Here is a 16376-nt window from a genome sequence, read left to right as displayed (position 1 = left end):
ATTTGAGATAGGACAGTTTTGAGAGTGTGTCAGGAAACGAGTGGGTAGAGAGAGATGGGGGAAGGATCGCCAAAGGACCTCGGTCGGGACGGAGTCGAACCCTGGTCACCGGTGTAATAAAACGACGTCTTAGCTCATTGAGCCACTGCACCCCCAGGGTGTGATGATTACTAAGGCAGCCGCCTGAACAACTCATCCCTCCCACCTCTACTCAGTTGTCCCCGTGGAACACTTACTAGTACTAGTGCTAGAATTAAATGATGTAATTATTATGAAGCATACACTCGCCTCCAAAAGAGTTGTCGCCTACCCATCTGTTTGGAATAACAGCTAATAACCTGATTTTCAATTAATCACTTGGCTTCAGAAGTCACTCATATGAAAGCTACAACCCTCTCGAATGAAAATGAATGTACAAAAATTAATTTCATGCACCAAAGAAAGATTGACCCTTTAATGAACACAGACAGGGCAGATTTTCACAAGACAAAAGTTTTGTCGCCTATCGAACATAATGTGAAAATGAGCAGATAAGTCACTTCAAATCTTCAAGATCTTCAAATATGCAGATCGGGTGTCATACTTAATCACTGAATCACTCTCACCTCTCCAGAAAATCAACTTTGGCCTTAGGTGTATGTTTAGGGTCATTGTAATCATGGAAAGCAACACAATGAAAATCAATGGAGTTAAATGAGAGATGGTGACATACTGTATTTGCTATTCGTAGAGCAATACATTTTTAACTTCATGATGTAATCAATGATAAAAGCCCTCACACACCAGCAGCATGCATGCAGCTCCACATAACAGCTGTATCCCTCGCATGTTTGACTTTAGGCACCATGTATTTATTCCAAATTCTTCACCTTTAACACCAAAGAAGTCTCTCCCACTGTCCTGTCTCAAAAAAGCCAGCCAAGAGTATGTCAGGCCTAATTCTGACAAAAATGAAGGCTAATGGGACTCATACTCTGAAGTCAAGATCCCAAGATCAACCATTTTAGAACTGATAGCATCAAAACTATATGGTGTTGGAGATGAAGAATATGAAAAAAGAGAAATGGTGCATAAAGTGAAACATGGTACAGATACAGCTCTTATGAGGAGCTGCATGCATGCTGCAGGTGTTTGAGGGGTTTTATCATTGATTACATCATGAAGTTAAACATGTATTGCTCTACGAATAGCGAATATGTTACCATCTCTCATTGCACTCCATTGATTTTCATTGTGTTGCTTTCCATGATTACAATGACCCTAAACATACACCTAAGGCCAAAGTTGATTTTCTGGAGAGGTGAGAGTGATTCTGTGATTAAGTATGACACCCAATCTGCGTATTTGAAGTGTTTTGAAGTGACTTATCTGCTCATTTTCACATTATGTTCGATAGGCGACAAAACTTTTGTCTTGTGAAAATCTGCCCTGTCTGTGTTCAATAAAGGGTCAATCTTTCGTTGGTGAATGAAATTTATTTTTGTACATACATTTTCATTCGGGAGGGTTGTAGCTTTCATATGAGTGACTTCTGAAGCCAAGTGATAAATTGAAAGTCAGGTTATTAGCTGTTATTCCAAACAGATGGATAGGCGACAACTCTTTTGGAGGCGAGTGTATATAGGACAGTAAACATTGACTTCAATTTGACACAATCTGTTGAGCTTCAAACAAGCATGGTACATGGATACCTCCCAGTGGAACACTCATAGCTGCCCTTGTCTAAGTGATGTAAATATTAGGAGGATGTAGGGCAGTAAACATTTAGGTTAATTGTGTTCGATTCAACATATAATATGTTAAGATTAAAACAAACAAGATGCATGCAAGTTACTAAAATATCAATGAGATCACGGTGGAGTGAAAAAGTGGAGTGATTCATTTGTCAACCACAACCCTCCACCTCCCTAGTTTATCACAACTCTGAACTAATTGAGGCCCTACAGGCCAAAACCACGGTCAATATCAGCATGCACACATTGTTTCGTTGCGCCTCCCACCTTCACAAAGTTGTCCGATTAGTTCATTCCATCAGCGCTCTGGTCTTAAAATTAAGTGATGAAATTACAGGGACATGGATAACAGAAAGCACTTAGGCCTTTGAATCTTGTTTGTTTAAAAGCATACCAGATCGAATTGAATTCAAGACGAGTGATTAATATGAATTAAGTGAAGTGAAAGTGAGTGCCGTACATTTGTGAGTCACAGTGCTGCACCTTAACTAATTCCCGGCAGACTAGACTGTGATGGCGCCAATTTAATCATTGTTTTCTTGCGCCTACTACAGGCATTCCACACACATACTGTAGTGTCAATATCACCATGCACACACCATTTGCTGTGCCTCCAGTTGGCACATTACTTCGATCAGTGCCCTGGTCTTAAAAAGAAGTGGTGACATGCAGTGGTGGACAGTAACGAAGTAAATGTAATTCGTTACTGTACTTAAGTAACATTTTCATACTTTCATACTTTACTCAAGTATTTTTATTTGGTAAGACTTTATACTTTTACTTCACTACATTTCAAAGCGAAATTTAGTACTTTCACTTCGTTACATTTACAGAAACACTCGTTCCTTACTCGTTCCTTTTTTTTTATTTAAGGCGATACACGGCAGGTGAATTAATTCATTTTTAATGCCCTGGTCAAATGAAATCTGAGATTTCACGCTTGTGTGAGGAAAGTGAAACTGAATCCGATTGGCAGACTCAGAGATTCGCCATTGTGATTGGTTGTAATGTGTCACGTGACAACAAGCTCTACTGTACAGAATTAATTTTAGAAGTAAAGCAAGCAAAGCAAGACCGGTGATGTGTCCACTGTTGCGACTTGCGAGACGAATTGAAATAAGAAGAAACGGTACTTTCTAGTAACATGCGGAAAGCACAGCAAAACAATAAAGCAGGCGACAATAACGTTGTTAGAGTGTATTAATCTGCACGTCGTATTTGTTGTGTGAGGGGGGAGAGGTTTAGCTCGCAGGCTGTTGCACTCGCCTGACAAGACGAAATTTGTCAGATAAGCTTCACGTTTGAAGTGAATAATCAGCGAATTGATACTTAATGTAGGCCCTACTGCTTATTTGACTTACTGTGCTATATCTGTGTTGTGGCTTACAATAGAGTCACATGATTGCCGCTTTTGTAGCGTGTTGGTTTCTTGAGTCAAGTAGCCTACACAGGATGCCTAAACATGCTGCTTATTCCAAACCATCCAGGCGCACAACTCCGTGATGATAGCATTCTTTCCCCTCAATACATTGCAGTATTTTCTGAAGTAGTTGGGGATATCAATTACTTGTCTAATAGACTCCCCTGTCACCAACTTTATGGAAAAGAGGCTTGTGTAAAGGATCTCTTTACATGAGGATTGCCATGCCCACCATATGTTACAAATGAGGCTACATGCAACATGTATCCTTGCAACATGTATCCTTTCCCTTTAGTCAGGTCAGTAGGCTACAGTGGACATGAAAAGCACTGGCAATACCACCAAAGTGAGGTTGTAAAAAACAACAGTAACAAAGTAAAAAAAAACTTTGGCTAAATATTGGCCCAGTGATGTGCACAGGCACAAAAGGCTTTTTCATGATCAGACAGATAATTGTTCCAATTAAGTTGTATCAAGTAGGCTATTGCAAATCATTGGCATCTAGCAAATAGAGACCATTACAAGTAGCCTATATGAAGATGTTCCTATCTTTAAAGGTAGCTTAGAATCACAAGAAGTCTGTTTGTCCATACATCGGCCTAAGCCAACCTTAACATAACCAAACACTACATAATAATAATAATACTACGAAGAAGAGGTCTACCAAAACCATAATTATAACAAAAATTAAACATAAAGTACTTTATTGGCTACTACTCTAACTCCTTGCTGTCACAAATAAGTAGGCCTATTCTGGACTGTAGACCTACGGCTGGGGGTATTGTAGTAGTTGTTCTAATAGGCATATAATCAATTTCAGCCTAATCATTCTTAATGTTAATAACCCTTTCACGTGTTCTTTTGGGCATGTTAGGGTCAGTATTAAATGTTTAGAGAGGTGAAAATGAACTTCTGATGCTATTACATCCATGGACTTACTCCACAGTGTTTCTGAGGCCTGTTATGGCCTAGTTCTAACATGTTGGTATAGCCTATGCAAATCAGAGGATATTTAATTAGATATGACCAAACTAGGCCTACAACACTTAAATATTAAAATTGCACCAAAGGCTTCATTTTTAAGTTTTTACTTTTTACTTTTAGTACTTAAGTATTTTTGACGGCAGATACTTTTGTACTTCTACTCAAGTAAAAAAGTGAGGTGAATACTTTCACTTTTACTTGAGTAGTTTTCAATGCAAGGTAACTGTACTTTTACTCAAGTACATAACTGGTGTACTTCGTCCACCACTGGCGACATTATTGGAATATGTATAACAGTAAAGACTTAGTAATTTGCTTACAAGCTTACAAGATGGTATTGAATGGAAGACAAGTGATTAACATTGATAAAATGACAAGTAAGTGGGGCAAAATAATTTGTCAACCCTTCCCCTTTCCTTAACGTAATTCCCTGCAGGCCTCACTGATTGTGACAATATCAGCCTTTAATCATCTTTACAGGGATATGGATAACAGTTAACACTTAGTCCTTTGCATCATGTTTGTCTAAAAGCATACCAGATAGTGTTGAATTCAAGACAAGTGATTAATATCCATAAAGTGAAGTGAAAGTGGTGTTTGTGGACATTTGTGAATCACACCTTAGACAATTCCCGGCAGACCACACTATGGTTGCGGCAATATCAGCATTTAATCATCATTTTCTTGTGCTTACAGGTGTTCATCAGAATGCTTTCGCGTTTGTTCTGCCTTACAAACTCCACACCTATCAAAAGCTGAGTCCTGTTTGCTCTGTAGATTAAGAAGAAAAGGGCCTTGCCTGGTATGAATCAATATTTGTCTGACTGGCGTGCATGCCAGATGATAGCCCTGAGTGTGTGTGTGTGTGTGTGTGTGTGTGTGTGTGTGTGTGTGTGTGTGTGTGTGTGTGTGTGTGTGTGTGTGTGTGTGTGTGTGTGTGTGTGTGTGTGTACTTATCGTCCGCATTACAACACTGCCGTGCTTGCCACAGCAGCTCGCTAAAAGGTCATCTAATTGCGACTCAGGCCGCCATGTGGACTCAGTAATCACGCGTTTATAATTACAGGCATTCGCTTCACAGCGCTACATCAGCAGGGCATAACGGATATGATCCCGACCCACTGCACCAATGACGGTAGAGTGCATGTATTATAAACAGACACGGCTCTCTACAAAATGAGGTGTTGTAGAAAAGCGGTTGGTGGCAGGGCCGCTGACAGCTTTGGCCTGGCCTGGGACAAAGTCATCCAAAAGGGCCCCCACCTAATATATGCGATGTAATGAGGACCCAGTTAGGGGCCCCCTCTCCCCCTGGACCGGGACAACTGACCTCTTTGTCCTATGCAGTCGGCTTCACTGGTTGGTGGGTTTTAGCAGGCCAGTCAGAGCAGTAATCAAGAATTTATAATTATAGCTATCCTCCTGCATCATCGTCACCTTTTAGTCAGCTGCAAACTGCTATTTGCTCACTGGCCTGGCCAGCCACGGCTTTTCAGAAAAACAAACACATTTCTCATCGCGCCGAGGCAGCTAATAAGATGCCATGCAGGTGTGAGAATAATGTTGTTGTTTGTTTGTGCTCCACAACAGGCTGTTGCCATTATTCATTGTGGCACAGGATTTGAAAACTGAGGTTGAAAAAAGGAACGCACTGCTTACTTTACGTCCAAGAATCTTTAGATCTTGCAGTGTGTGGTAGTTTATTAAGGACACATATCCTAGCATTAAGTCAGTACCCCCTTCAGTATCCTTGTACTATTTGGATTTCAGTCAATTACTTACTGAAATAGCTGATTAGCTAATTGAGCACACAAATCATTGAACATGGAGTAGGTTTCCTCTTTCTCATGTGTCAGGTAAAGTCAAGATTGTCTTGAAGCATCACTACCTTAAGGGTCTCGTTGAAGACAGGGTTGACGGTGTTGCGTTTGATGGCCGTCTTTTTCTTTCCCTGACGAGACTTGTCTGGCAGGAGGTAGCACTTCACATATCTGTGCAGAGAGAAGGACAGAGAGAGAGGGGGAGAAAATAGAGAGAGAAAAAGGAATAGAAAGATAGAATAGAGAGAAAGAGAGAGCGACAGAGCGAGAGAGAGTGAGAGAGAGAGAGAGAAAGAGAGAGAGAACGACAGAGCGAGAGAGAGTGAGAGAGAGAGAGAGAAAGAGAGAGAGAAGCAGACAGATGAGACATCATTTGATGTGCAGGTGTGAATGAGTGCCTGTGTGGAGAGTGTCTTCTGAACCCACAGTACTGCACTCCATCCAACCTGATTCCTCGCACAAACAGAATCGCCTTAGACTAGAAAGGCTGAAAAAGTAGGACACCATGTTCCGACTCAGGGAAAGCAGAAAAAAAATATCTGATAAAGTAATTTCTCTGGCTGACTCTAAATGAATTCACCTGCTGAGTTCACCCCTTCTCCACAAGTGGAGATTTTGTCTTTTTTTCTTGCGGGCAGAGGAAAGGAGAGTGGAGTATGTTCGTACGTGCAACAGACCATTTCAAATTATACCTGGAGTCTGAGAATACCCACAGGCCCAACAGGCAGGCAGAGCCTTGGATGCTGCAAGATCACCCCCTCAGGCTGAACCAGGAAGGACATGGCCAATTTATTTCCACAGTGCATTAAGTGCACACAGAGCATTCCCTCGACAACAAAGATATCTCTCGACACACATTAACCATAGCAACACTGGCATGGAAAATCCATCCTGATTCTATAATTCTACCTTCGACGGATACAATGTAACCCACATACACATATCACAATTTTGTTTGCTATTTGTTTATCAAAATGTCGGTTAACTAGATTTCTAGTTGATTAACTGGGCTTCCTTTTGGCACTTATAATTTTGCACTTTGCTTGAAAGAAAGCGCCAGCTAGAAACATAAGCACACACACAGATAACACACACACACAGATAACACACACAGATAACACACACACACACACACACACACACACACACACACACACACACACACACACACACACACACACACACACACACACACGTTTCATTAACAGTAGCACATGCACATGTACACACACATGCACACACAAATGTTGAACTAACTGTAACAGTAACACACACACGCACAGGCACACGCACGCACACACTCGACCCCCATACTCACGGGTTGCACTTCTTCTTGACTTCGTCTGCGTAGGCCAGACCCCTGCACTCCTTGACCACCACTGAGAGGGTCTGGCTGCGCTCCTCGAAGCGCAGCAAAAACACCAGGTCCCCCGTCACCTCCACAGTGTCATAGTCCCCCGCATCACTGTACACGCTCATCATGCTGCCCAGGGTGCTGCTCTGTAGGAGAGGGGAGGGGGTGATAGAGAGAAGTTGGAAAGATGTTCAAAAACGCCCAATATATTACGTCTGCCATTAATTGCTGCCCCCTGCCTCACTGTACATGCTCATCATGATGGCCAGGGTGCTGCTCTGGTAGGGAGAGGGGGGGGGGTGATAATAAATGATCACAGAACCCCCAAGACATTATATCGGTTATCATTGGTAGTACATAGGACTAGAGGAAAGAAAAAGAAGTTTATAACAAACAAAAAAATGATATGCTATATTGTGTTGAGGGTTGAGGAGAAGAGGAAGGAAGGAAGTTAAAAAGGACCCAAACATGTCACCAGTATATCAGCTATCAGTCATAGTAGCTCGCCTCACTGTACATGTTCATCATAGTGCCCAGGGTGCACACATTTTTGGCACACTGTGTACCTGTATATCCCCCCCCTTGTAGTAATGAGGCCACCAAAATGAATCAACTCAACATGTTTTACATTGCAATAAAACTGTAATATTGGTAGTAGTAGTATAGGGTCTATAATTGTGTTCTGAGAGTATAGGTTGTGTTGGGTCCCTTATGCAAACCTACTGTATGCCCATAGGATGAGGAGGGAGGACTGATGACTGAGGAGGGGAAGGGAAGGGAGCAGGAAGGAAGGAAGTTGGAAAACCACCCAACATGTAATGCATCAGTACTGTACACACATTAGAACTGCATCTACGGCCTGCTACAGGGAACAACAGAGCTGTGACTGGCATAGGACTAAAAGCAGGACATCATGCAGAGCACAATAGTGTGGTGCGTGCTACCAGATCACGCTATCGCACACAGTTTTTGTGGACAGTGGGTTTATACATGCATTTTCAGAAATTCCTGATAAAAGATCAGGAAAAGCATCAAAAAAAAGAAAAAAAAAGATTATTAAGGCTGGGGTGGGCCTATGTGCACCCAAATCGGGTTCAGTCAATCAGAAAATACTCATGAATAACTGTTTTAGTAATACAAGCACATGATTTTTTGCTAGACCCATTTCTAATTTTTGCCCATGTCCTTGATCAATTCTACTGTACTTCTACATCACCATAGGACTAAACTGAACACTGTGCACATGTGATACAAGTTTGACCTTAGCAGTTAGTCCACCTGAGTAGCCTACCGTCTATCTAAGTACAATAAGTGTCTAGAAGTAAATGTGATATTTGTAGAAAGAAAGAAAGAAAGACAGACATAAAGACAGACATAAAGAAAGAAAGAAAGAAAGAAAGAAAGAAAGAAAGAAAGAAAGAAAGAAAGAAAGAAAGAAAGAAAGAAAGAAAGAGGAAAGAAAATCAAATGGTTGAATTTACTTGTGAGCTGCGGAGACTCGAGGTGCTGTCCCCCATCTTCCTCGTGTAGATGTTGACCAGGTTGTCGATGTCTTCATCTTCCTCATCATCCTATTCAACACATCAACACAAGCAGGGCCAGATAAATGCATAGGCTATGTATGGCTGCAGCCTTGGGGCGGCTATGTATGGCTGCAGCCTTGGGTCCCATCTGCCAGGGGCCCGCCGACTGGCCAAAAGTGGAAACAGATTGTGAAACTATTGTGACAAGATGAAATATTGTTGGTAGACAGGTTATCCTTAATTCCTAGTTAGTAATTATGACACTGTCTATGTACATTTGTCGTGAAATTTGTCTTTTGGGGGCCCACAGCCTAGGAAGCCCAGGACATCTTAATCCGACCCTGAACACAACATGAAAACTCCTCCACAGGTGCAGAACAACAGCACTTTCACAGACAACCAATTATGCAAAGTAATGTGCAAATATCCACCACAACTCAAAACATGCTCTCACGAGGCTGCTCATTTGGACGTGACCAAAATATAATGATTTGCTTCTTTGTCTATGTTTATTTAATATGATCAAGTTTTTCACTTTTTAATACATATTTTCTGTGTCCACATATTTAATTTAGTTGGATAGCTTTCTAGTTGCCTCACCCTGTGTCCATTTTTGTCTGTGGGGTGCATATGTCATAATAAAATGCATGTTGTGCTAATGTTATCATGTAATGTAATGAAGTGTATAATCAGTCAGGGCAGGGCAGTCGTGGGTAAGCGGATCAGGGCATCAGACATATAGCCCAAGGGTTGCCAGTTTGACTTCCAATCCGACAGGTTACAGGTGGGGGGGGTAATTGACAAGTGCTGTCCCCTATCCTCCTTCATGACTGAGGTACCCTGAGCATGGTACCGTCCCTTAGCGATGCTCCCTTGGGGTGCCCCCCTTGCACAGGTGAGAACATACCGGTAAATGCAATTTCGTTGTGTGAAGTGAGCACTGTGTGCTGTGGAGTGCTATGTTACAATGAGCATGGGAGTTGCCCATTCATAAAATGCTTCTGAATAAATATAGTGGTGAAGTGTGACTTGACGTACAGAGACATTGAGGCCTGGCACAGACTTGCACCTGTCCCCCATCCCCGTTGACCCGAGAGTGGAGCTGGAACTGGTCCCATCTGCCCGCAGGTCAATTGTTGATACAGGACGACAGTCTGAAAAGACAAGAAAGATGAGACACAGTAGCGTAAGATGGAGATACCTTATTAATGGCAAAGGAAATTGAAGTGCACAGCAGTAACGCATAACATACCTTGCACAAATCAATATATGAGTATATCATTATGCCTACATACTTACATACATGCATTTTGTGAAAGTGTCAAACATTTAATGGTGCACTGTGTAGGATTGTGACCAGAGTAGGTATTGCAACTATGCTGCTCATTGAAACTGTTCTGCCTATTGCCAAATTTGATCTTTTCATCAATATTTACTTAGTAGTAGACTAATATTTTCAAGTATGACCATACGTTTTGGAGCCATTTCTGAAAATTCAAAATGCGGACATGGAGAATATCCAACTTTTCATGTAGGAAAAATGCAACTTTTTCAGTCATATACTTAATTGGATGGTGGTGGAGCGTATTCGTGAAAAAGGTAACAGTTGTGAATGGGCAGCATGGATTCTGGAAATCAACCACTAGAAATATTACATAGTGCACCTTTAAGTGCAAGTTGTCCGAGTTAATATGGCCACAGCTAATTATCATGTTTGACCTAAAATTGCTCATTATGATCACCATTTGTGAACAAGGGACCACAGGGATATATCGGAGAGATGTTGTGTGTCTCAACATGATTGATCTAACTTCCAACAATCCCCATTTACAAATAATGCAACTCACAGAATCGTCATGCAGGGGCGCGCTAGTGTACCTGAGATTTTGTGCACCCGTCTGACACTCCTCTTGAAAAGGCCGTCTACATCAGATTCCACCAGGTTGGGCGACAGATTCAGCTGATGCCTCAGAGAGGCCTGGCAGAGTTGAGAGGGATTCAAGGATGTTTATTTGTTACAGATGTTCATATTAAATTGCATTACAGAACATTTAGGAGACATTTTAATCCAAAGACCCTTACAGAACAGGGATATCATCGCCAGAATGCAATATGTGAGGATGTTTAGTTGTCACATGCTTAGAAATACTGTGAAATATGACAGTGAAATTGCAGTTGGTCAGCCTTTGTTGTGCATAGGTGGAGTGTGGGTAGTGTGAAGTGCTTGTACAGTAATGCAGTTACATGTTTAATGTAAATGTGGCCAAGTAGCACTGCAACTTCATAAAAGAAAAGTGAACTGCATGTTTATTGCAGAGAACGAGGTTTGGAAGAGATTTGAATATGCGATTAGGGACTATTGTTACCCACTTCCCTGCTGTTCAAATTAAAACAATGCTTCACAATGCTTCATGTTATGACTGTGAAAGTAGACCCACTCCGCTCTAATAAACTGTTAAAGGCAGTGAACTTGTGCTTTTGTTCTGTGTGCTGATGACATTCTTGTTATTAAACTTTTTTTAATCAAAAGGTCTCTTGCCATCCAGCTAATAATGTGCATTCTTACACTAATAGGGTTTACAACTACCTTGGGGGTCACTAAACCAGGTTTATCAACAAGTGCTTTCCGTCTGCTGTCTCCAGAGAGAGACTGCCACCTCTTCATGTATTTTCAGTCCATAGGGGCAGCAAATTGAATGCACTACATGTACGCTTACTTGAATACGGTAGCAACATAGATCAAGGACTAAAGCTGACATAGACAAGATGAGTGCACTGTACCACTCCATGGATGTTGCATAGATAATAGGAATAGGTATATAGGCCTAATGTATATTGTCAATATAATGGACCCACAATATTTAAAAACAGGATAGATCACGGACTTAAGTTGACATGGCTGGAGTGAACATTTAATCCGCCCTATACTATTTGTTGTTGTTTTTAATTTTGCTGATTGTTGCTTCTTATTAATCTGACTGCACAAGCACTAAGAGCTACATGCTATACTGTATATGATTTTATAAATAGAAAATAACAATAACAACAATTATTATTGTTTTCATTATTATATCATTACTATTATTATCATTATTATTATTATTATTTAATATAAATTATTATTAGCATTATTATTATTACTATTATAGGTATAAAGTGCTGGAGGGATGCGTGGTGCTTACAGTCTCTGACTTGTCCTGTGTAGTCTTGCGTAGAGGGCTGGGGGACCTGCTGGCCTTGGTGGGAGCTGCTGAGAGGCTGGAGGCTGTGGAGCCGGCAGGACTGAGACGGGGAGACGCAGGGGCCCTCCTATGGGGACACATAAGCACAGTCAGTGTTTCCTGCAAAATCTTCCGTAGTCAAGGTGGGAGAGGGCTAGCTGTTTTCAGAGACAGGTGAATATGATAAATTGACAGACTAATCTACGCATTTTCATAAGAAATATGATATGAAAATCCTAAACATATACATTTTGGTGAATCAACTTAAATTCAGCAACTTACAGTTGCACTTAGCACATATTTTTTTATCTTTTCAAGGCACATAGTCAAGGTGTTACAAGATGTTTGTTGTGAAGCTGGGGGAATCTCTGACATAACCGGTAACTATAGACAGCGACAACAAAAGTGAAAGTGAATCGTCCCCATGTGTGGACATGAGCACATGAGCTTTTGGTATCTGCAATGAAGGAGGTAAAAATCTAAGTGAAAGTGGATCCCATTTGTCACTGTGACGGGCCAGAAGGTGTACAAATGCAATAAACACACACCTACTGCATGTAGTCTCAAACTTATTCCCTCCGGGTATGACGTGGGCTGTATAAATAACCTTGCCTAGCACCACATACCTTGGCATATCCATCTACCAAATTTGTTTTGACATATTTTGTTTTGGCCCTTCTCTAGCCAGATGGTGTTGTGATTTGGCTGCATAGGTTGCATACCAGGAGCAGTTGGAGTGCTGTGGGAGGACTCTTTAGATTTTAGACTTTATAAATAAGCTATCTTGGCATACCCATCTACCATATTTGCCTTGACATATCTACCACTGTCTATGTAATGAGCACATGGCATGCTCACCTGGTGAGGGCTGGGATGCTGTGTAAGGACTTGATGTCTGTGCTATCTCGACTTAAAATAAACCCTCAAGCTAACATCTTTGTCAAGACTCACTGCATCTACTGAGGCGCTACTTGTCTGTCTATTTCACATATGGCGTGCTCACCGGGTGAGGGCTGGTGTGCTGTGTGAGGACTCTGTGTCTGTGCGGTTGCTGCTGCAGAGGCTGCTCTTCTCTGCTGACTCCGTATCGCTCCTCTGGGGATCCTGACACTCCGGCTCCTCCACTACCTCCAGCAACTGCCTGGGATTATTACGCAAGTCAATTTCATTTATAGAGCACATTTAGTTACATTGGACAACCCAAAACAAAACAAAAAAACAAATAAATAATGTCTGGGGTTATCTGAACAGCTATTCCCAAGCGTTTCCCCCCTGCATATGGCCTTGTACATTTCAATGTGGTTCATACCCCACATACGTGTACATTTTGGTGTGCTGATAATCACGCATGGCTTCACTACACTATGGGACAGCAAATCACCGGACATTATGCACAATGGTTTTTCGGAATCCTCATTTCCAATAGACCTGATGTTTTGTCTGCCATCATGACAGTGGAACTTGTTGCATGTAAAATCTAGGTGTTATACATTACACTTGAGATGGACTTGAGTATACAAGTCATCATACAATTACAACTACTTAATGTTCATTAATGCTGTATAAAAACACACATATCCGCCATTCCGCTCTATTCAGCTTGGGCACCCCCTTGTGGCAGGCCACATCCCAGGGTGGTGTTTGAGGGGGCATTGGGAGGCTTATGATAAGGTCAAAGGGGCATTTGGAGGCTTATGATGAGGTCAAGGGGGCGTTGGTGCAAAAAAAGGTTGAGAACCACTGTCCTACTGCTCCAAAAACACAATTCTCCATTATATAGCAAGCTTCAAACTGGAATCATTCTCTTAGATCCTCACCCCTTGTTGGAGGGTGCATGGTCCTTCTTTCTGGGCCGTGGGACTGGAGCAGCTGGGCTGGGGGCCGCAGGGTTGGGGGCAGTCTGGCTGGGCTTCAGGTCAGCACTGCTCAGGAGCACCTCTCCAGTGGTCTCACGCTTCTTATCTACACAGACAGTGAAGAGAAGTGTTGTTTTTTTTTAAAGATACTCTATGTTTTGGTGCGTTTGGGGCGTGCCTTTATTTAAGACCGGACAGTGATATATCGTGACAGGAAATGAGTGGGGAGAGAAAGGGAAAGGATTGGCAAAGGACCCCAGGCTGGAATCGAACATGGTTTGCCGTTGTAATGGTACGACGTCTTAGCTCATTGAGCCACACCGCGTCCCCACAAGTGTTAAGCTCAACTTAGAAAAGAATAGAACAGAATAGAAAATATTTATTGTATATGGACAGTACAGTGATATGTAAATGCTCCCTTGCATGCTGTCCAAAGTTTGAATAATAAATATAATAATACTGTGCATCATGCATGTTTGAATCCACAAAAGCTCCTCATTCTTTGCACTGATTTAACTAATAAACCCTCTGAAGCACTCCGTTTCCTTCTGCTTTTCTTGGGTCTTGTCTGCCAAAGTTGGGGCCCAGTCACACACACTGCTGTTGATCTTGATGTTCTAACTCTTGATGTGACACTCCCAGGCTATAGCACGAGGGATCCCACTCAGTCAATATTTATTTAATCTTAGCATGATGAAACCTCAGAAGAGATACCCTAGATAAAATAAACTTTATGGTCCCTTGATGGCAAAATCTTGGGGAAAACATGCTGCAATATGGTACTAAACAAACATACCGTACCACAAAAGCAATTATAAGACTATAAATAACATCAGACAACCACCAATGTTTACTACATACTGCATAAACTGATGACTAACCACCAGTTTCGGAAACTAGTGAGACTTGGAGGAATTTTGCAAAGGCAAATCAGCCACATCCGCTGCATTCCACAGGAAGCACTGAGATCAGCTCACACCTTCCTGTTCCTCAGAGATCACGCACACACACACACACAAACAAACACACACACACGTGCACACACTCATTCCTACACTGATGGGGCACTTTCATTCTGTGCTCTGTGTGCCCAAATTACAGGAATGAACACACACACGGACGCACACGCGCGTGCACACACACACACACACACACACACACACACACACACACACACACACACACACACACACACACACACACACACACAGTCTCCCACCCCCCATACTCACTGGTGGGCCGCTTCTTGAGTGAGGCTCGGACGATGTCGTGTCCCGGTGCTGTGGAGAAGCGGTTCACCCTTGTGTCGTAGAACCAGTCTCCTGAGCTCTTCTTCACATCCCTGATGAGGCAAGCACAATAAGCACACAGCCACACACACAGCACACCATACAGCAGCGGTTAAACATTTACCAACTCCACATAACTTCCTTTTCCAGTGGCCTATTTGTTTTCCACTTTCAACATGGGGGGCCTGTTTGTTTAGGTCACCTTAGGAAACTCATACACACTCTGTCTCTAGAATACAAGCACTAATGCATGGTGAATTTTCCAAAAAGGTCCCTGAAAATACTAACTAACAAACTCCCTGTTCTATGAGGAACAGAATGAAACGCACACTTGAACACACAAATACACACTCAAACACACATCCACACACGCACACCCACACAAAATAAATAGATTCCAAGTAAACATCTTACACTTCTTTGGCACACACGGTGCACGCCCAGGAGCCGTTGGGCTTGACCAGGCGGCAGTTGCGGCAGACGTGGTGCTTGCAGGAGTGGCACTGGCTGCTTGTGCCCAGCGTCCTGCCCAGGGGCTCCTGGCAGCGCCCGCAGCTGCGCTCACTGTACTTGCCGCTGCCCCGCTTGGCACCCCGCCGCTTCACGTCCAGCATCTCCTGCTTCAGCCTCCTGTGGTCACAATGCGGGGTCATTAAGGTCACAGGAAATCCGAGAGTAAAGGTCATTAAAGCAGCGCATAGTAGTTTTTCCATCTCGGATTGCTCTCTACATCATGTGGGGAACCTATGGACTGGGGCTGCGAGGCCGTCTTATCCGGCCCCCGATATAATTTTAATGTTATGCAGTTTCGCATGAAACATGACATATTTTGTGAAGCAATCTAAGAATTTACATTTGCAAAACAATTAAGTTATATTTTCATATGAGGGAAGGCGTTCTCCTACCTGACCCTCATCTCCTCCACTCGTCGCAGCTCCTCATCTCTCCTCAGCACGTCCAGGATGAGCTCCCGCTCTGACTCCGTCAGGTACGCCACGTTCACCTCCAGCATCCTGCCACACTGCTCTCACCCAGCTACCTGAACACACACACACACGCACGCACGCACGCACGCACGCACGCGCGCGCACGCACGCGCACACATTAGAATTCAAGAAGTACTGTAAATGCCTACTCACATATTTGATCTAATCTTTTGCAGCGCCAACAAATTCT

The 16376-nt window shown here is 42.6% G+C and overlaps 1 protein-coding gene across 1 annotated transcript in view; it reads right to left on the bottom strand.

The window, feature by feature from the left end:
- sytl4 (synaptotagmin-like 4) overlaps positions 1–16376 on the bottom strand; it is a 29187-nt gene that overhangs the window by 7498 nt on the left and 5313 nt on the right. Inside the window, exons 2-12 of the mRNA XM_063190479.1 lie at positions 16106–16239; positions 15615–15830; positions 15144–15253; positions 13873–14017; positions 13059–13196; positions 12017–12143; positions 10713–10812; positions 9873–9988; positions 8793–8882; positions 7276–7457; positions 6026–6128 (exon numbers count right to left, since the gene is read on the bottom strand). Of these exons, the coding sequence (XP_063046549.1) occupies positions 6026–6128; positions 7276–7457; positions 8793–8882; positions 9873–9988; positions 10713–10812; positions 12017–12143; positions 13059–13196; positions 13873–14017; positions 15144–15253; positions 15615–15830; positions 16106–16212 (1434 nt within the window). The 5' untranslated portion in view covers positions 16213–16239. The remainder of the gene's footprint in view (positions 1–6025; positions 6129–7275; positions 7458–8792; positions 8883–9872; positions 9989–10712; positions 10813–12016; positions 12144–13058; positions 13197–13872; positions 14018–15143; positions 15254–15614; positions 15831–16105; positions 16240–16376) is intronic.

Source organism: Engraulis encrasicolus, chromosome 23 (assembly GCF_034702125.1).
Source record: "Engraulis encrasicolus isolate BLACKSEA-1 chromosome 23, IST_EnEncr_1.0, whole genome shotgun sequence".
NCBI lineage: Eukaryota > Metazoa > Chordata > Actinopteri > Clupeiformes > Engraulidae > Engraulis > Engraulis encrasicolus.
The sequence above is the reverse complement of the archived record's forward strand: the minus strand, read 5'-3'. Positions and strand labels throughout refer to the sequence as shown.